General features: G+C 40.0%; 1 protein-coding gene across 2 annotated transcripts in view; it reads left to right on the forward strand.

The window, feature by feature from the left end:
* The window catches only part of LOC122805608 (ependymin-like), a 114,926-nt gene that overhangs the window by 25,185 nt on the left and 67,075 nt on the right, over window positions 1-22,666 (forward strand). For both annotated transcript variants that reach the window (XM_044075849.1, XM_044075850.1), the window contains one exon: window positions 11,751-11,888. In XM_044075849.1, the coding sequence (XP_043931784.1) occupies window positions 11,751-11,888 (138 nt within the window). The remainder of the gene's footprint in view (window positions 1-11,750; window positions 11,889-22,666) is intronic.

Genomic DNA, 22,666 nt, shown 5'->3' on the forward strand with positions numbered 1-22,666 from the left:
AGAGAATTTGATAGAAGTAAGGAAGTAAGTGAAGAAGGGAGAGTAAGGAGGTATAAGGAATGAAAAGGTACTTGTTCACATTTAGGAAAATAGTTTATCCTGGGACTGAACAAGAACAGAGCCAGATTTTAGCTAGGAAGTTTTTCAGTGTGGTTTTGAAAGATGGGAGGGAGGGTATTGTCCTGATGGATTCAGGTAAGGAGTTCCAGCCTTAGCAACCTTGTATGAATACAGACAATGCCCAGCAGATTTGATAAGTTTGTAGTCAGACAGGAGTTTTTGGTCACTGGATCACAATGACTGACTGGGAACAGTTATGTAGAATAATTTTTAGTGCTGAACAGGCAGATGGATGCTGGATAATTTTATAGGTGGTAAGAAGCTATGTATATGTTAGATGATGAGGCAGTTCTAACCAACTTAGGCTTTTTAGTTTTATACAGTGATGGGTTCTGACAGGGGTATTTGCTGCAAATTTATGACTTTGTTATAGCATTGCTCAAGTTTTAATTTTTGTGAAACATGGAGGTTAGTAAGGATGGGTGCACCACAAAAAGTGTGGATAGCAGAAAGGTAATGGCAAGTGTAGTTTGAGGTGAGTTGATGAGAAAGTTTTTGGCTCTGTAAAGCATCCCTAATTTTTGATGAGTTTTTCTTATGCAATTTTGTATATGCAGGTTGAATGTAAGTTATCATCCACTATCACCCCTAATAGTTTACTATGAGAGGTGACTTCAATGGTTGTATTATCAAGAGAAAGGCAGTTACATTTTTGTGTATTCATGAGAGAGGGATTTGGGGGAAAAATAGTAGTTTGATCTTTTTTGGGTTGAGGATGAGTCATAAGTTATGAAGCAATGTTTCAGTGGCTGTTAAAGATTCATGAGTAATTTACTGGAGGTGTACTCTGTTGTCAGATGTGCAAATGACAGTGAAATCATCTGCGTAGTGTATTAGGGTGGCCTGTTGTGTGGATGTGTAGCGGGTGTTGGTGAAAATGTTAAACAAGAGGGGACCAAGGATAGAGCCGTGTGGTATACTGGTGGTGTCTTGGAGGTGAAGAAAGAGCATGGAGTGCCATTTTACTATACCTATTGGACAGGTAACATTTGAACCACATTAGGGTGGGCTGAGAGAGCCTAGTCAGAACATTTGAAGTAGAAGTCTGATGTGACAAATTGTGTCAAAGGGTTTAGACATGTCTACAATAAGGAAGATACTAATTTACCATTGTATCTAGCTTTATTAACAGTATCTGTATAGGTCTGAAGGGCAGCGCTAGTACTATTTGAAGGATGGAAGCCATGTTGTGTAGGGGATAAGAATTCTTCCTGTAAGAGATAGTCTAGCAATTATTTTTGAATACATTTTTCAAGTATTTTGATGAGGGGAGATAAGATTGCTATAGGTTTAAATTATTAATGCCTGTTGAATTTCATCCTCTGGACAGAGGGATAATGCGTGACGTTTTCCAGACAGAGGGAATGTGGGATTCCTGGACTGACCTATTTATAAGGATTGAGGCAGGCTAGGAAATGTTATTGGCTGCTTTTTTAGATACTTACTTAGAAGGTCATCAGCTGAAGAAGAGCATGGTTTAGGTTTGTTCAAGAATAGTTATATATAGGATGTGGACATAGGTTTGGATGTGAAAGTGGATCTGGTAACATGTGACTTTTGGGCAGGGTTGGGATTAGATGTTGAGGAATCCTTGGTTAGAGATGCTATACTACCTATAAAATAAGAGTTGGAACTGTGTTGCAGTTTCGAGTGGTGACTTATTGGGAGAGGGGTTTGGGTTGAATTTTTGGCCAGGATATAAGATTTCTTTAATAGATGTCAACAATTTTTTAGGGTTGTGTTCAGTATTATTCTGAAAGTTATTATAGTATAGTTTTTTGTCGTCATTTATTTGCGTTTTTAGTATGATTGTGTAACATTCTGTAGTTTTAAAGGTATTGAGGTGTTTTATATTTCTGCCATTCTTTCCAATCTTTTTCTCTATTCTGCATTATCATTCTACTCTGTTTAATCGTGGTAGTGTGGTAATGAATATTTCTGGGTTAAACTTGGAAAGATTGTGTATTCTTTTATAAATATCCTGTTTAACTGGATGTGTGAGATTTCTGGTCATATAGATTGGGAGATGATCACTGAAAAAGTCTGACACAGTACCTGTGGTGGTGTATTTGCTAGGGTCTGATACCAGGATCCAGTCTAATAGGGAATTTGATGTGTAACTATAATATGCAGGGCTATTAATTAGTTGTGTCGAACTATATAAGTTCATGATACACATTGGGGAGTTCGAGTTTATGTCCAACCAACTGACATTCACATCACCTAGTAGCATTTTGTCTTGTGGAAATGTTATGAATATCTTCCAGTATAGCTGTATTGTCGCCAGGAGGGATGTAAAGGACAGTAATACATCTTTGTTTATAATTGTTTATTTTAAGGAAAGCAGTAAGAAGCTCTGCTGAACTGAATTCTGGAATCCTTTTGCTGTAAGGGGAAATGTAGTAGGTGTTGGGAAATATTAAAGCAATATCACCACCTTTCCTCTTTATATGGTCATTACAGATGATATTATCGTTAGGTGGTATAACTTTGCAGTTCTTTATGCGGGGTTTAAGCTAAGCTTCAGTTGCAGCAAGAATGTCAAGCTTATGTTGGGTAATGCAGGCATGTAGTTCAGCAGTTTTATTTCTTAAGCTCTAACATTTATTGCAGCAAAAATTAGATCACCAGGGTTGGGGACTGGATGTTGTTGGGTTAGAAATGTGTGTGGGAGAGAATTATCTTTGTGTTCATTGTCATAGGTGGGGTCAGGATTAGGGTATACATCTCCTCCTAGAAGGATTTTAGTATGTATTGGGAAATTACACATACTTTTTTGAAGTGGATTCTTGCACTTAGCCTTGTTTTGGTTTGAGTTGAAGTGCAGTTAATCATTCTATATTTGGACTAAAGGTGAGGAGAAAATTAAATAGGTTCAATGCAATGTGTGGAGAGTGTAAAGAAACTGTGTGTGTCCATTAGAGATATAGGTGCCAAACCAGGGATGAGTTTCTGATTTCCCACCCAATTATCCGTTGCACTTGAATTGGGTTAGGGAGGAACTCTGCTTCACATGGATGGGTAGTCTGTTCCATAGATGAGATAATCTCTAGGATACAAACTTTATCTCTCCAGCAGGTCCTATTTATATCACAGGCAAGATTTAAGTCCTTAGAATGGGTAATTCTGGTGCTGTTTGTTTTGTGGATATGCATCATCACAACCATCTGTATCATGTCCCTACGAACATGCTGCCATCCAATTCCTTGCTTTCAATCCAGTCTCCCACACTTTGCCATTTTCCCCATCAGCTGACTGTGTGAGATTGAGTTAAAATAAAGTCCAATCAGATCATGTTTACTGGTGGTTCTCACCAGCTGAGTCCTCCTGTACCTGCAATCCAGTCATAAAGATAACTCTAGTTTGACTGAGTATTGTCTCACCACAAACTCTTGTTAGCTGTTCTCATGGAGAGTGTTACCCCTGGGAAACTAACCATGCTTTCTATCAAGACTTTCTATGGCACCACTGTTAGTCTAATTGGCTTACATTTCCTGCTCATTGCCTTGTACAAGTATACAACTCTTTCTGTATTTCAGTTCTCAGGTACATCTGTGTTCACCAGTGATCTGAAGATCCCCAAGAGGAAATCTGCCCACTCAGTCTATCTGGTACTTGTTTCTTATCCTCCTCTAGTTTCCCCTGCCTATCTTGTCCTGTTCTGTCTTTCCCACAGCACAATACCATGCTCTTCCCTTCCCTTCCTTTATGATCAGAGAGGTGAAATATTCATTCAGTGCCTGTGTGTGTTCCTTATCTTACATGACTTATCTTCTGTTCTTACTCACTCTGATCAGGACTACTCCCATCCTCCTTTCTGCGTTATGCCTAAAATGCTTTTGTTTTCCTATAGGATCATAGTATCATAGAAAGTTACTAGGCTATTGGCCCTGAGGCCCTTACAAGCCTAGCCAAGAATTTAGCCCATATTCCAACAAGTCAGTGCCCTATGCCACTGTCCATCAGGGACATAGGTGGAATCCCAGGGGTGTATTTTCTGTTTCCCATTCAGTTATCCAGGTTGCAGTTAAAAAGGGTTATGAGGTACATTGTTTGACATGGAAAGGGAATCTATTCCACAAAAGGGGGAGTCTCTGGGATTCCTATTGATGTCACAGACCAAGTTGAAGTCGCGTGTGCAGGTTACTCGAGTGGAGCTTGATTTGTGAATATGCAGCAGTCCCATCAGGGTGGGGTCTGAGATTGCTTTGTATGCCAGACAGAGGTCACCTCTGAGAAATCCGTAGGAGACTGAATAGAGGGTAGATGTTTAAGGCCCTGGATTCTCCTGGTGAGGAACTCTGTGGTCTCTCCAGCTGCTGCATGTGCTTTGTGAGGTACATGCCAAAAGGGGCACTGTACTCAGTAATGGGTCTTATAAGGGAAGAGTACAGGGATGTTATGACCACCTTGTCCCTGGATGAGATACCCTTACTAATGAAGTGGGCCATGAAAAGCTTTCCATACAATGGAGGGAATATGGTGGTCAAAAGTCAGTTTGCTATCAATCTGGGAGCCCAAGTCCCTCATGACTGATTGCGTACTTAGGACCTTATTATCAATGTGATAATTTGTGGGGATGTCACTCTTCCCAAAGGGGATGATGATGCATTTTTTGGTATTCAGTTTGAGGCCATGTTTCTGGCACCAGTCATTAGTTTGGGTGAGACTCTCTTGGAGGATGTCCACATCACTACGGTAATTGATGACAGCACCCAGCTTGCAGTCATCTGCAAACTTGGTCAGCCATATACCACTGGTTTTGGCCTGCACCTCAAAATGTATATCCCAAACAGCAGAGGTCCCAAGACCGATCCCTGGAGCACACCACTTGTTATGGGTCTATTGCTTGAGGTGGCTTCCCTATTTTGACTAGGTGGGTTCTATCAGTGAGCTAGTTTACTACCCATCTGGTAACATATAGACTGATGCTTAGTTGAGAGAGTTTGTCTACTATACCTGAGTGGGGAATAGTACTGAAGGCTTTGGCCAGGTCAAGGTAGTTAGTGTGCACCATCTTCCCCTCATCCATGGCTTTCGTGACTGTCTCAAAGAAGTCAACCAAATTTAACAGGCATGACCTCCCCTTGACGAAACCAAACTGTGTGGGATTGAGTGTCTGGAAGTTGCCAATGACCTTGTTAAGGAGGTCTATGATAATCTGCTCCATGGCTTTGCAGATCAGGCTAGTTAGGCTGATGCATCTATATTTTCCTGGATCGGTGGACACTCCATCTTTGTGCGAAGGGATGACAGTGGCTGTCCTCCACTTGGCTGGGATGAAGCTGGTACTCAGGCTTTGGTTGAATAGGGTGCCTAATGGTGCTGCAAGTTCCTGCCTGAGATCATGTTGGATGCAGCCTGTGATGTTATTGGGTCCCATAGAGGCTGTATATTTTGCCTTTGAGAGGGGAGTGATGACTTGCTCCTTAGAGATAAGAGGAGGGGGCAGGAACTGGGGATGTCCTGTTTTACTGATGGGGGGACAGAAGGGTGAAGTTTTCACTGAATCTGTTTGCCAGCAGGTTGCCTGTATCTACAGCATTTGTGTATGTGGTGTCCTTGACCACCAGTTCTAGGTCTAGATGCTTCCCTTGAGACTGCGGACATATGTGGAGAAGACCTTATGATTGCCTTTAGTAGATGTGGCCAGTTTGAACTCAAAGTTTGCTTTGGAGGATTTAACTAGTGCTCTTATTTTCTTGTTCAGGCTAGGGAGAGATTGCTTCCAATTAGGCACTTGCTCCTTCTTGGTCCTGGACAGCATTGTTTTCCTTTTATTATAGAGTTTATTTATTGCAGATGTCCACCAGAAAACTTTACTCTTCCATGAGGAGGAGGATTTGGTCCTGTCAGGTATTCCTGATTCCTTGAGCTATATAAATGCTCATACAGTATTTTGGTGTAGGTTTGGACATATGTACCAGTTCCTATGGAGGGGAGGGGCTGTGAAGCTGTTTATATCTTCCCTCAGGAGGTTGTAATCAGCTTTCTGTTTGCTTGACCCTAGCTGGGGGTGGGGGGTGGGGTGGGGTGGTGACTTTGAAAGTGACCACTTTGTGGTCAGATCTTACCAGGGATGATAACACTGTAGGGATGCTGCAGTGGTTACTCATGTTGGTTAATACCAAGTCCAAGATATTTTCCACCATTTGTGGGGGTGTCGACCAACTGGCCCAAGGCATTTGCATTGACGAGATCAAGGAATCTCTGGGCTTTTATGTTTTGGCATGAGTATTTCTTCCAGTCTATGGTTGGATAGTTAAAGTCACCCAGGATCAGGGTAAAGGGTTGAATCTTGGTAGATTCGAAGAGGTCCAGATAAGTGGAGTGGGCATCATGAATCAAAGTTGGAGGCCTATAGCTAGCTATGATTTGAATAGGGGTCTTGTCAATTGTTAACTGCACCTGGAGTGTTTCATGTGTGATATACTGTTTGACCAGCATGGAGGTGTGTATGTCTTTTATATATATTGCAACTACACCTCCTTTTGATTTGCTGCCCATGGTTTGGCGTCTGAATTATGATAGGATGAGTAACCTGGTATGGCTGAGGTGCTGTCCACAGCTTTGAACCAGGTTTCTGTAACTGCACCAATGTCAGCATCTTCCAGGATTAAGAATTCTTGCAATGAGTGCAGTTTCATGTTTAGACTCCTAGTGTTTAGCAGCATGACCTTTAATTTACATTTTGATGAAATTTTGATGTTGGTAGTTTTGACCTCATGGCATTGCTTAAAACAAGCACTGTGGGGTAGGCAACAGCCTTTGCCAGGAGCCTGAAGCCCAAGGGAGACAGATGCAGGCCGTCTCTGGCAAAGCATCTTGGTTTGTCAATGATGTCATCCCAGGCTGTCAGGTACTGGATCCCCTTGGAGCAACACCAGAAACTAAGGCAATTGTTAAAGTTAGTCATTTTCTGTTTGTATTGAAGCATCATTCTGGGTGACAGTAGAATGCTGCTTAAGGCTAGGGACATACCTGCCTGGGACACATATTCAGTGAGCTCAATCATGTCTCTCTTCATATAGTCCAGGGAGGTACATCTGAAGTCATTCACACCAACATGGACTATGACAGAGTCATAACAGTTCAAAGAAAACTGCAGACTTGTCTCACACTTTGTGTAACTTTGGTAAAATAAAAAGAAAACTACTAGTGATAATGGAGCACTGTATCACACAAAATTAACTTTAATCCACTGGTTTAGCGCTTTCAGCCTAAGAATTAGGCCTTCATCAGAACAAAGTGTTAAAAAGCTGTCTCATTTTTATACCATCATCAATACACATCACACCAATCAAATCTCATTTTACTTAAACTTGATATAAAAAAATGTTTAAAATGCGTTTAAATAAAAATGCATTTTAAATAAAGCATACATTTCAAACAAACATATAAACTATTTACATTTGTTATAAGCTTTTCTTTTCAACACAGCTTTATAGTTGACACCATTGTTAAGCCCTGGTGCTCTGCATGCATCTAATAAAACCTGCCATTTAAACTCTCTAAAATCTAATTCCCCATCTCTGTCTCCATTAAAGCCCAATGGAACATGATCTATAACTGTAAAAAGAAACTTAACACTGTTATTGCTACTCACACAGTTTAAAGTGTGCTTCTAAAGAGCATTATCTACATTTTTCTTTTTGATGGCATAAGAGTGTTCATACATTCTGTTTTTAAGTTACCTATTGGTTTTCCCAATATAGAATGAAGAACAAGTGGAGCATTTTGCCATGCATACCACAAATGTAGATTTACAAATAAAAATGTCAGGAACATGCCACATCTTGCTCTGAGTTGCAACATTAAAATCTGCTCCCTCTGAAATGTATTTACAAAAATTGCAACTTTTGCATTTAAAAGTACCTATGTTGCCTTGAGGCTTTTTTCCTTGTCCACTTTCTAACATTTCTTTAAAATTCCTTCCTCTTGTGTTAACAAAAATGGGGGCTTCTCCTACTACCACCTGAAAATCACTATTTGAAACTAATATTCTCCAGTTGTTGGACACTATGTTTTTAATTTCTTTACTGTCTAAGGTAAAAGTTAACAACATGGATGTTACCCAATCCTTCTTGTTTTGTGTGTTTCCACTAACCCCCTCCCTTTCACTTGTGCTAATAATGTCTTGGACTATTTTAGAAGGGTACCCTCTGTTTTTGAATCTAGAATGCAATTCCTGCACTAACAAATCTAACTGTGCTTCATCGCTTGTAAGTCTCTTATGTCTTACTAACTGCCCCTTTATAATGTTATATTTCATATAAGTGGGATGCATACTAGAGTAACTCAAAAGACCATTGCTTGCCACATTCTTATAACTGATGCAGGACCCCCCAAAAATCTTTACCTTCCTCTTTAATAACTTCTAAATCTAAAAAATATATCTTACAATTGTTCCAGCTACCAGTAAAATGCAAAAAAGAGGTGCTATTGTTCATGTCTTCAATGAACTGTAAGAGCTCAGTTTGTGTGCCTCTCCAAATAAAAAACAAATAATAACTCACAATTTTCTGTCTGTTGGTAAACTTGGACATAATGTTGTTTTCCCAGTAAGCCAGAACTAAGTTGGCATAATTGGGAGCCATCCTGGCACCCATTGCCACCCCCTTGGTTTGCAAAAAATGTTCGTTGTCAAACATGAAGTAATTGTATGAAAGAATATTATCCATACATTCCAACATGAACCTGCACTTTTCTAATTCATATTCTCCACTGTTGATTAACAAATTTACAACCCACTCTAACCCCACGTCATGAGGAATGCAGGTATATAAAGATGCCACATCAACTGTCACCAGCAAATCACCAGCTTCAACCTTTAATTTTATTGATTTTACTTAAAAAATAAAAAGAATCCCTAATAAAGGAGTCTGTCTTCTGCACTATCTCAAGCAAAGTTATATCCATAAACTTGGAACATGGCTCTAACTTCGATGCTGGTGAAGAAACTATGGGCCTATAAGGGGGACAGTGCCCATCCTTATGTATCTTTGGAATTCCAAAGAGGTGCCCTTTCCTGGGTTTGTCTACTACAAAAAACTCATACATATTCCTAGAAATCAAACCTTCTAATAAGGCTTCAAAAAGCCAAATATAATGGTGTTTCAAACCTACAGAAGCTGCGTAGTACATTTCAGTGGTAGAGCTGATATTGGTGCAAAAGCTTTAGACAGAAAAAGTCTGGGAAACAGCTCAGTCAACATCATGTAGGGGCCTAGAGATGAAAGGTTACAAATACATTTCATATAAGACAGAGAGAGTGAGAATTCACAGGCATGCCAAAAAATATCATACAGAGTAAACAATACTTTCACCATAAGGAGGGGAAGATAGTAGGAAGTTATGCAACACAACATTAAGATGAGAGATGGAAAGATGCTGAGACTAGATAAAAGAGCACAGTAGGCTAATGTACTCTGTGATGATCAGTCTCTTTTCAGGGGCCAAGAGGTGCTTAAGGTAATTGCAGCTGTTCGGATTCTGACTTATCTTTTGCCATAGACAAAACTTGAATAGACCTGCTGGAATGGAAAACTGACCAGCTTGCACCTGGTGTGTCGAAGAGAACAGCGACATTGTATTTTTGATTGTTGATAATCTTTTATTTCTGCAAAACATTCACAACATCATGAGGTATCTTTAAGTGCAGTTAGAGGTAGCTCTGAAGGGTTTATATTATTCAGAAACAGGGCATGGCCATGTGTGTGTGTGTGTGTGTGTGTGTGTGTGCATGCGTGTGTGTGTGTGTGTGTGTGTGTGTGTGTGTGTGTGTGTGTGTGTGTGTGTGCAATTTCGTGCACCCTAACCATTGCTGGGAGGGTATGTCCCAAACATGGACCCTTGTAGCACTGCACAATGTATGTAAGATTATTCAAGGACCAACAGTGAATTTGACTGAACAACTCCTCATATATTCTATTGTACCTGTAGAAAAGCTTTAAAATTGTTGAAGCAAAATCAGTGATGTGCTAAGTCAAAACACAACAAATAAATCACATTATACTGAGTACAGGGTCTCATCAAATACTCCTGCAACTGTAGTGTTCTGTATCATGCACGCTAGTATCTTGTAATGTCCTTACTGAATTTTCACATTGTTTGTATACACCAAAGTCACTTGGTACATAACTACCACATTCCCCTTCCTATTATTACTTTTAGGAGTACTCCTGCCATTTTTGTGTATACATTTCATGTGATTTCCACAGTTCTCAGAATGTGAATTTCAGTCTCTGTAGGATTTATGAGTTTATCTTTTTAGAACATTTTTGTTTGCATGATTTGTGTAGGAATGAAAGGACAGTGCTTTAAACCAGTCAGATAAGGTGTTTCCCCATTGATAAGAAATCCTCAAAGAAACTAAATACTAGCTCTAAACTATAAATAATTTTTCTATGGCAGTGGCACTACCATAACCTACAGCTTCTGAGAAGGAGTGCTATTAAGAAGGGTGATTTCATCTAATGGTTTGTTTTACATGTTTAGATCTACTCACATGATAGGTTTAGGAACCATCTTGTTATAACTGACCTAGGGTGTTTTGGTTTGCTGACCATGTTCTAATGTTAATAGATCTGTGTGGCTGGCAATATTTGCTTTATGCAATCGTCAGCAGAATCAGATATCAGTAGGTAAACCAAATACAGTATCACTATCAGTCATGATGATGTCATATGATTATCACAACTCGTTTCTATTTCAGCATGTGCCGCTTTCATATGGTGAGTACTTAAACTTACTAGTTCTTAACTTTTTCGTGGTACATGGAATGTCTCAATTATGCTCTGAAATCATGAAAAAAATTGGCCAAGAATGTCTGTAGCTCAAGACCTGAACCTAACAGAGCTTAGGGTTGCTTCACAAAAGCTTGTTAAAGACACCCAAGTGCTGTTAAGATTGGGACTAACAGCAGACAGTGCCGACTGGCAAAGAACAATGGCAGAATGTAAAACAGCTTTTGAAAACTGATAGAACTTTATTCTGACACACCTACAAACAAAAAGTATGACAAAACAAAGTGTTTAACAAGTTAATTATAGAGAGGAGCACTTTCTTTCTTTCTGACAGTGGCAAGCATTTTTTTGACTTTTAAAGACTTTTGAAAGCCATTAAAACACTTTGAACTGCTGCACGTTTTTCTTCAACTAGTAGTGTATGGAGCAAATAAAGCTACACACCCTACAAAGAATTATGACTGGGTCTTTGTTTATAGCCAGCCTTATTCGTTCTTGATAGCGATGCCAAGATTTAATATGAGAGCAAATTTCTTAGTATCCATGTCTTAAACACATAATAAGCTGGTTATTATTGGAGACCTAATCAGAATTCTCTATGATTTACAATAGTAACTGGTACTGTGATATTAAGATGGCAATCTATAGTTAAGAACTAATAATTACACTTAGTGTTCACCACTTGGGTGCTGCTTTTAATAATCTGAATCATTTTCAAACCCATTACTTTTTAATGTACTCCATTATCCCATGTATATAAAATACATAAGATAAAACTATTGAGCTCTATACTGTCGATGATGATGATGATGCAATGTTTCATGGCTGGTCAATGGGAGGGCAAGACATAGAACTAACTTTTTGACCTCTGTTTTTCTATTGCAGATGGATCCAAGCAAACATTTTGAGTTTGTTGCAAGGTTCTCTTATGATGCTTTTTTGAAGAGAGAAAGAATTATAGGTAAAGTTTTTACTGCTGAAAATAAGACGGAAATACTGGACACAATTCTTCTCTATAGAAAGGTTTGTATTTCAACAGTGCTGGTTCTGATAAGTGTTTTTTATGCATAGCCTGCAATCTACCAGTTACAGGATATATGTTCAGATAGTGACTAAAACTAGAACAAAGACACTGTTGTGTTTGAATCCATCCATCTATCCATGCATCCGCAACTCCTTTTTCCCATGTTTGCACATGGGGTCAGAGTGTCACTTCAACAGTGACAATCATCTAGAGCCAAGGTTTACACCACTTGGTGGCAAGCCCTGCCCTGCTAGTTCTTCCATACCACACACACACACATACACTTACTCCTATGGCCAATTTAGAGTGTCCAGTCCACCTACTGTATGTGTTTGGGATATGGAAGGAAACCTATACAAACACAAAGAGGGAATGCACACAGAAGGCACCCAGCCAAGAATTGAACTGGGGAACCTCTTGCTGTGAGACAATAACACTATCCGCTGCTTCAATGTGCCACCCTGTTGTGTTTGAAATTACAGTAATAATGAAAGTCTGAGTAACAGCGTTATTTTACGCTGACTTAAACATTTAGCAAGAGAGGAGGCAGATTAACAGTGACATTGTTCTCCACAATGTAGGAGTTGAGATAATACAATGTATCACCTGTATATTTTAGGTAATAAATCAGTATCCTGGAAATACCATCTTATGTGCCTTCAGTTGTCCTAAAATCTGCTAACAGACTTTGAAGGTATTCGCATACCTCTCAACTGTCCAGATTTTTACCTCATATTTTTGATCTGCTCCCCATAAAATTCATGTCTTTCTGTCAAATACTGAGAACTGAAGTCACTAAGTAATGGCACACATTTGAGTTTAAGAGTTTATAACCTTCCAAAAATGCTTGCTAACACAAAACCTATTATTCTAGCAATGTTCTAAGTTTATAGGAGCAATATTTAAAATCTGTCCCTATCTTTTTTTTTCTTTTTTAAATATGTCCCTATTTTTGAGCCTTTGTCCCCTCTTTATTTTAGGCTTTGTCCAGATTTCCTGTGCTAAGAGGTTGGGAGGTATGGATTCAGGTTCTTCACTGTTTAGAATTTTATGTCAGTAATTACCTTTGATTGAATTAAAGCTCTGAGTGGGTAAGGAACTGCTTTCTGTGTGCATGGTACAAAGTCTGATTTTTGTCCTCCAGACAGTGCTCCTGAAAATTGGCACTTCAGTCCAGTGTACTTACCCAGTCAACAAACAGATAAAATTAAGAAAAATAAAATAAATAATCTGTTGCACAACCTGACTGTTGTTCACCTCAAAAACAATATTTCTCTTGCTCCTTGCACCCATATTGTCTGTATTCATGACTTTCTAGATTTCTATCATTTCTGCACATTATTAGTTTTATTTCCAATGATCAAGTCTACCACTAGGGTATGGTTTAAAAACTACTTCTATGTCTTTCTTCTTTCTTGGAAAGTCAGCTGGTAGATGCGAATTGCAATCCTTGATAACATCACAGCAGGAATAAAACTGTGTGTGTGTGTGTGTGTGTGTGTGTGTGTGTGTGTGTGTGTGTGTGTGTGTGTGTGTGTGTGTGTCTCCACTCATGCCACCAAACATGGTTAAATGACAAGTGAATTTGGGAGTGTAGCTGTGATGCTACTGTCTGGAATTAAAATACTCCTAGTGTGTCATTTGACACCTCATCTTCTAAAGATGCAGCTCTTTAGACAGCAGTAGACATAGTGCTCTGATAAAGCATTTGCAGACAGAAGCAGCAGGTAGAATGTGAATTTGTTGCTCCTGTTAATCTTTGGAGCTGTTGGTTGCATCTCTCTTGGCCTGGACTCAGTTGCTCCTCTGCGTTTTTACCCTCAGGGTGTACTAAAGGGCTGAGACTCATCACTGCCATGCTATTTCTCAATGAACTTCTAAACTGATAATCTCAAACTGTTTATTATTTGCTCTATCTATGCAGATTTCTTGTGTCACTATTCTTTATTGATATAGTGCTTTAATCTTGTAAACTTTTCCATCTGTGTTTTTCTTTTCCTGCAGTTGTCTAGACTAAGATAAATCAGTCATAAACACAATGAGGGAAATGGTTCAAAATCACATCCTGAACATATGCTGGCAACTGAAAATTAAGTAGACACCATGAGTTTCCAGAAATTGTCTTTCCTACCTGACCACCAAATTCACTGTATGTTAGTCTAAAAATGATTTCATTGCTGTGCTTAGTAGTAGATCTGTGTACAGTTAGAACTGACTGCCCAGCCTCACATACCTTAACAGTAATAGCTGGCTTCCCTACTATAGTGAATTAAAGTGAAAGCATTTTGTGCTATATAATACAATAATAAGATATGGTACCCATAGAATTCCCCACTCCTGCTACTCTTCTAGTGCCTTCCTCAGCTGAAGCAGCAAGCAGGTACATTTACAGGTAGATTTGTCAAACTGATTATTCTCTTAGGTCTTAGACTGCCAGCAGGGCTAGCCTCCTCCTTTTGCCCTCACCAAAGTCTATTTCACTTCACTCCCCTATCCTACCCCCAATTTCCACCCACCGCCACTTCATCTATGTTTATACTTCCCTTATCTCTACCCACCCTATACCAGCCAATCTCTATACAGTACAGCCTTTGCTAACTTTTCCCTCCACTTATCTATTAATCACTACATATTATGTTTTCACTCTAACATCCAGGCAGTTGTACTCTATAACACATTCTACCCTGAGACCTTCTCACCTGCCCTCTCCCAACCCACATCATACATGTTATTATTTCCCCTGTATCACATTTCCACCAATTTTCCTTATAAATGGTAATATAACACAGTCCATGCCACATACTTACACACACAAACTACCTATTATCAATTCTCATATATGCCAGCTGTCCCTACCCACATTGCAACTTTGTAGTGACATATACCCAGACCCTACAACTATAGCCACTCCCATAACCACTCAAAAATCAATATAAGGATAATACCCCATCCCAAAAAAGCAAGTAAAACTAGCCTAAAAGTCATTAACATTAATCTCATAAATATCTGTCATAAAGCCTGCCATCCTAGCAATAATTGAAACCAGACTAAAAGTGGAAATAATGTTGTGAAATACGTCTGTGCTATTTGTGCTATTTTAGACTTTGCCTGTGGTCTTTGTGGCTAATCCACTGCTCTATAGAATGTGTAACAAAATAGTTAGGATTTTTGAATCCAAAACTGGTTAACTAGTGTGACTGTGTGTACTGTCATGTACAATTGGCTCAGTGACAATGCTCCTTATGTAAAATTCCACTTAGGAGATGTATTTTCACTAGCAGAGGGCTGCCTATAAATTTCTATAAACTTCTCCTGTGGCACTTCTTTGTTCTATAGAATGTGTAACTAGACTGGTAGAGGGGTTGAATCCAGCATTGGTTAACTACTGTGACTGTGTGTACCCACCTCCACTAAGAGACTGGCCACCAGAAGAGTGCCTCAGGTCTCCGTTCTAGGACCGCTTTTATTTGAAATCTACTTCTTAGAGGTAAAAGCTAATATCAAGGGTCTTTGGCAGACTAAGATCTCAGATAACTCCAAATTGGGAGCTATTATAGATTCTCTCCATGATACAAACATGTTACAGGAGGGTCTAACACAGGCAGTTGACTGGTGCCAAAGTCACAGACTGAAACTCAATGCCTAGAAATGTATCATAGTGCCTTTTGGGAAAATTGCCACCCAGTGGGATCTGGACATACATGTATTTGGTAATCGGGCATTTAACCAACATGCAGCTAAGGTAGTAAGAAAAATCATTCTATGTTATCCAACTTATAAGTAAGGCATGGCATTCAGGAATCAAGGAAGGCATCACGGAAGTCATAGCGACATTTTATTCTGCCCTTATTAGACCCACCATTGAGTATATGCCCCCTTTAATGTGTACCTGACCAGACATATGCAACAGTTGGAATGTCCACAAAGATTCCTTATCAGGAGAATCCAGGGTATAAACACATTGCCTGTACAGCTTGCTTTAATGCCCTATCTCTATATTCAGTCTTCTACAGGTTACTGAGAGGTGATCTATGCCTGGCATACAAGGCATCCTCTGATCCAGATCTGATGGACCTTTTGCACATCCTCAAAATGAACAGCATTAGAACCAACAGATCCAAAGATTATTTGCTTGTGACATAAAACATGTTGGCAAGACAGATATGTGTTTCAGAGGATCCCCATGCTGTGGATTAAGCTAACCATCTATGTGAAGTATAGTCCATCCCTTAAGTGTAACACTGACCAGTAGATGGAAAATCAAAATTGTACCCTGGATCTGGCTGCCACATCTCTGACAGAGGCAGACAGTAATGTTCAGACTAACATATCCCAACACATAACCTCTATAAACTTCCTAATTAATATAACCCCTTCTAATAAATGCCCATGGTACATAGAGACCCTATTGGGTTGGGTTGCATGGCTAAACTTATAAAGGCATGGGTGGCCATTAGCCTAGTATATATCTATGAACATAAGAACCTATAAAAGACATATAAATCATCTTGTCACAATATTGCATCCTTTGGGCCAACCAAAATACAGAAAAGCAAGAGCTGTAGCCATTGCACACCCAAATAACATGAATATACCACTATCGAAAAAGCATCCTGTAGTCAGCAATGCAGAAATTCTCATTTCCCTACTCAAGTTCAATTCTTAAATGACCACATGTGCCATAGCTCTGTATATCTCACAGGCAATAATATTAGCACTAAAGAGGACATGCTATATTAGATATCGTTCAATATAACCCAAGAAACCATCATCCCCGGGGACCTGAATACTGACTGGCTTCCCACTGCTAGCATTTTACCTATATATATATATATATATATATATATATATATATATATATATATATATATATATATATTTTTTTTTTTTTTTTCACAACTTATTAATACTTCAACCAGATATAACAAATCGTCATCTAAGGCCTGTACTTTAAACTGCATGCTCTCCAACAAACTAAATAATATCTCTACCAATGACACTTTATCTGGTAACCTTAGTGAACTCTTGCCCAGCTGTGTTAATAGGCTCATAAACAGCCCAATAAAGCAACACCTGTACATGAATGTGCATTACGTATCCATCTTTAATACAGATATTTTCATCTCCATATTTAGGCAATTCAGCTCAAATACACTAAAATATCTCCCCCTTGACAAGGTCATCCTTGAATTTAACAAAATATTTACTAGTATACTAAATAAGCATGCCTCCTTCGGGGAAAAAAGGATTAAGTTTAATTAAGCACCATGGCTATTTAAAAATATCAAATAAATAATGGTGCTTGGAGACAATGCCTGGAAACATGGCCCACCAGTAAATCCCAGGAAATTATATTACAGTTCAGACAGATTAAAGAAAGAAAAGCAAATATAGTATGAGACAGCTACAACAAAATACTCCAAAATTATTCTGGTCATTTATCCAAAATTTACTAAACCCAGGACACAAACCACAACCCAATCTCTCTCCTGGCAACACTTGGGCAACTATTACAGATAACTTCAGAAAATACTTCATACAAGCCATTACCTCAATTATCAAAGACAACCACACCACCTATCTACAACCCCCACCCACACACCCACAATCAATTCCACTTCTCACCCAAGTCAGTCCCACCTCCACAATAAAAACAAATCTCTTAAACTAAAAACTAAAATTCCTTCCGCAAACAATCTCCCATCTGAATTCCTGAAAACTGCAGCAAAAGCCCTAGCATACCCCACATCACTATTAATAAATAGATCCATTCTTGACTCTCGTGTCCCTGCCATATGGAGAAAATCATGCGTTATCCCTTTCCATAAGGGAGGATCCTCTGCTGGTTTCTCTAACTTCAGACTGGTTACAATCCTGTCCCACTGTCTAAAATCCTAGAAAAGTAAACCCATGCCCAATTACTACAGTATCTACCACTAACAATCTTCTGCCTCTCCTAAAAAACATGGTTTTTATCCTAATCATAGTGCCCAAATGCACTTTGTGATAGCGTTAACAAAAACAGAAACATCTGTAACCTGGTATCTTCATTATTCCCAGACTTGGCAAAAGCATTTGATACCATCTCACACAACAAACTGCTATAAAAACTCTCCTTATTAGGTCCGTCTCCCCTAACTCTCTCTCTCTCTGTCTCTCTGTCTCAGGGTTTAATAGCTGCATAACAGATAGACTCCAAGCAGTCAAATGGAAGCATGAATGCTCATCATTCCTACCCATTACAGCAGGGGGTAACACAAGACTCCATACTTGGACCACTTCTATTTAACATATTTATACATTATCTGTGCACTGCTGCCAAGCATGCAACTCTTACATAATATGTAGATGATTCTATGCTCATCTGTACAGCCTCTAACTTACAACTACAAGAAATAACACAATAATCCTTGGCATCCATATAAATTTAGTTGAACAATTCACAATTCCTAATCAACTCCAGAAAACTAAATTACTTATTTTCTCCACAAACCACTCAACCCCACATCAAATTTCTTGCCAAAATCACCTCAAAAACACCAGTCAAACAGGTTTCCCACACAAAACTACATGACATTTGATCTATACTTCCAATCTGCCATAAAAAAAAAAAACACCAAAAGCTTGGACTTCACTGCAGAGCTAAACCTTTTCTAAGTAATAGAACTAGAGAAACTATGGCTAATGCCTACCTCCTGCCAACCCTATTATATACCTCCCCACTTTTCACTAAACTACAAACTATGGTACAAACAAATCTGAAACAATTCTATAATTCAGTGTTTCCCTTAATAGCTAATTACCCCTATAGAGCACATCCCTTTTACGCTCTTCATAGGATCATAGGATCATATGAGGTTACTAAGCTATTGGCCCTAAGGCCCGTATAAGCCTAGCCAACAGTTCAGCCCATGTTTAGACAAATCAGCACCCAAAGCCCCTGTCCAGCAGGGACACAGGTGGAATCCCAGGGGTGTATTTTCTGTTTCCCATCCAGTTATCCAGGGTGTGCTTAAAAAGGGATCATGAGGTACTCTGCTTGACATGGAGAGGGAGTCTATTCCACCAATGGGGGAGTCTCTGGGACACAAATCTGTCTCGCCAACAAGTCCTATTGACATCCACAGACCAAAGTGATGTCGCGCATACTGGCTGCTTGAGTTGAGCTTGACTTGTGGATATACAGCAGTCCCATCAAGGCAGGGTCTGAGATTGCTTTATATGCCAAACAGATGTCACCCCTGAGGAATCTGTATGAACCTGAGTAGAAGGATAGGGATTTTAGCCTATCTGTGTAGAGTAGATTTGTGAGGCCCTGGATTCTCCTGGTGAGGAACTTCTGTGGTCTTTCCAGCATCTGCATGTGCTTTGTGAGGTACATGCTGAAGGTGGCATTGCACTCAATAATCGACCTTATAAGGGAAGGATGTTATGACCTCTTTGTCCCTGGATGAGATACCCTTACATATGAGGTGGGCCATGTAGAAAGCTTTCAGTACAACAGAAGCAACATGGTGGTCAAAAGTCAGGTTGTTATCAACCTGGGTGCCCAAATCCCTCACTACTGATTGTGTACTTTGGCCATTGTTATTAATGTGATAATATGTGGGGATGTCATTCTCCCCAAAGGTGATGATGATAGATTTGTTGGCATTCAGCTTGAGGCCATGTTTCTGGCACCAGTCATTTGTTTGGGTGAGACCCTCTTGGAGGACATCCACATCACTTGGGGAATTGATGATTGCTCCCAGCTTGCAGTCATCTGCAAACTTGATCAGCCATAGTCCAGTGGTTTTGGCCTGCACCTCAGAGAAGTATATCCCAAATAACAAAGGCCCCAAGACCGATCCCTGGGGTATGCCACTCATTATGGGTCGACTGCTTGAGGTGGCTTCCCCTATTTTGATTAGGTGGGCTCTATCAGTGAGTCAGTTTGCTACCCATCTAGTAATATATGAATTGATGCCTAGTTGAGAGAGTTTATCTACTATGCCCAAGTGGGGAATAGTGTTGAAGGCTTTGACCAGGTCAAAGTAGGTGGTGTGCACTGTCTAATCCCTTATCCATGCCTTTGGTGACTGTCTCAAAGAAGTCAATCAGATTTAAAAGACATGACCTCCCCTTGACAAAGGCAAACTGTATGGGGTCGAGTATTTGGAGGTTGCAAATATCCCTATTAATGAGGTCCATGATAATCCATTCCTGGGCCTTGCAGATCAGGCTAGTTAGGCTGATGGGTCTATAATTTCCCAGATCGATGGATGCTCCATCTTTGTGTAAAGGGATGACAGTGGCTGTCCTCCACTCGGCTGGGACAAAGATGGTACTCAGGCTTTTGTTGAATAGGGTGCTTAATGGTGCTGCAGGTTCATGCCTGAGTTCATGTAGGATGCAGCCAGGGATGTTATCGAGTCCTATGGAGGCTGTATTTTTTGCCTTTGAGAGGGCAGTGACGACCTGTTCCTTAGAGATAAGGGGTGGGGACAGGTACTGGGAATGTCCTGATTTACTGATGGGACACAGAGGGGAGAAGTTTTTGCTGAATCTGTCAGTTAGTAGATTGGCCATATCTATGGCATTTGTGTATGTGGTGTCCTTGATCACCAGTTCTGAACAGATCTGGGTGCTTTCTTTGAGATTTTGGACATATGTGAAGAAGGCCTTATGATTGTCTCTAGTAGATGCGGCCAATTTGGACTTAAAGCTGGCTTTAGAGAATTTCACTAGTGCTCTTATTTGCTTGTTCAGGGTAAGGAGAGATTGCTTCCAATTGGGCACCTGCTCCTTCTTGGTCCTGGACAGTAATTTGTTTCTTTTTGTTATATAGTTTATTTATTGCAGATGTCCACCAGACAAGTTTACTCTTCCTTGCGGAGGATGATTTTGTCCTGTTGGGTATTCCTGATTCAATGCATCTATATAAATACTTGTATAGTACTTTGGTGTAGATTTGGACATTGGTGCCAGTTCCTACAGTGGAGGAGGGGGTTGTGAAGCTGTTTATACTATCCATCAGGAGGTTGTAATAGCTTTGGAGAAGTTTTTTTGTTTGACCCTAGCTAGGTCAGGGGAAATGGTGACTTCGAAAGTGACAGCTTTATGATCGGATCTTACCAGGAAGGATCATACTGTAGGGGTGCTGCAGTGGTTACTCATGTTGGTTAATACCAAGTGCAAGATATTATCACCTCTTGTGGAGGTATCAACTAGCTATTCCAAGGCATTTGCATTGATAAAATCGAGGAATCTCTGGGCATTGATGTTCTGGCATGAGTAGTTGTTCCAATATAAGGTTGGGTAAGTAAAGTCACCCAGGATCAGGGTAAAGGGTTGAATCTTGATAGATTTGAAGAGGTCCAGATAGGTGGAGTGGGCATACTGAGTCAAATTTGGGGGCCTCTAGCTAGTTATAATTTGAATAGGGGTCTTGTCAATGTTTAACTGCACCTGGAGTGTCTCCTGTGTGTCATACTGCTTGACCAGCCTGGAGGTGTGTGTGTGTGTGTGTGTGTGTGTGTGTGTGTGTGTGTGTGTGTGTGTGTGTGTGTGTGTGTGTGTGTGTGTGTGTGTGTGTGTGTGTGTGTGTGTGTGTGTGTGTGTGTGTGTGTGTGTGTGTGTGTGTGTGTGTGTGTGGGTGTGTGTGTTTGTGTGTGTGTGTCTTTAATATATATTGAAACTTCCTTTGGCTTTGCTGCCCACAGTTTGGCGTGTGAATGTGTGATAGGATGAGGAACCAGGTAATGCTGGGGTGCTCAATGCTGCTTTGAACCAGGTTTCTGTGAATGCACAAATGTCAGCATCTTCCATGGTTAAGAATGCTTGCAATGAGAGCAGTTTCATGTTTAGAGTCTTAGCGTTTAGCAGCATGACCTTTAATTTGTGTTTTGTTGACATTTTTATGTTGGTAGTATTGACCTCATGACTTTTCCTAAAAACAGCAGTATGGGGGAGGCAAGGGTCTTTGCCAGATGTCTGAAGCCCAAGTGAGACAGATGCAGGCCATCTCTAGCAAAGTATCATGGTCTGCTGATAATATCTTCCCAGGCTGTCAGGTACTGGATCCCCCTGGAATGACACCAGAAACTAAGCCAATTGTTAAAGTCAATCATTTTCTGTTTGTATTGAGGCATCATTCTGGGTGATGGTAGAATGCTGCTTAAGGCTAGGGACATACCTGCCTGGGTCACATATTCAGTGAGCTCAATCATGTCTCTTTTCATATAGTCCAAGGAGGTACACCTCAAGTCATTCACACCAACATGGACTATGACAGAGTCATAACAGTACCTGCTGTTGAGAGACTTGAGTGTGTGACATGGTGGATTCTGGCACCTGACAAACAACTAACAGTGACTTTCTACTCATCTAGCCTGGTGAGAGGCACATCTGTGTGTCTCACAATGGAGTCAGCTATGACTAATATGTTGGGTTTATGGTTAAGCCTTAGTGGTTGCGAGACACTGGTGTGTGGACTATGCATGGCATGCGGTGTGGAGGTTTGTGTAGTTCTTATGTGTTTTTGCCTCTGAGGTCTCCTTTGTTTGGGTTTGTTTTTGTTGAAGACCTCCGCATATCTGGGTGTGTGTTGTGTAGTTGTGGGTGGTGTTTGAGGTGTAGTGATTGTGTTGACAACCTTCTCAGTGCCAGATGCATTAGTTTGTGAGGGAGAGAACATCGACTCTAGCTTCTTTATGTAATTGCATCTCTCACAAATTGTATTCCTAGGTGGTAGTAGTAGATGGTTGTCCATGTACATGAGACAATTGCTACACTGTCT

Source organism: Protopterus annectens, chromosome 6.part1 (genome assembly GCF_019279795.1).
Source record: "Protopterus annectens isolate FY-2018-M chromosome 6.part1, PAN1.0, whole genome shotgun sequence".
Lineage (NCBI taxonomy): Eukaryota > Metazoa > Chordata > Ceratodontiformes > Protopteridae > Protopterus > Protopterus annectens.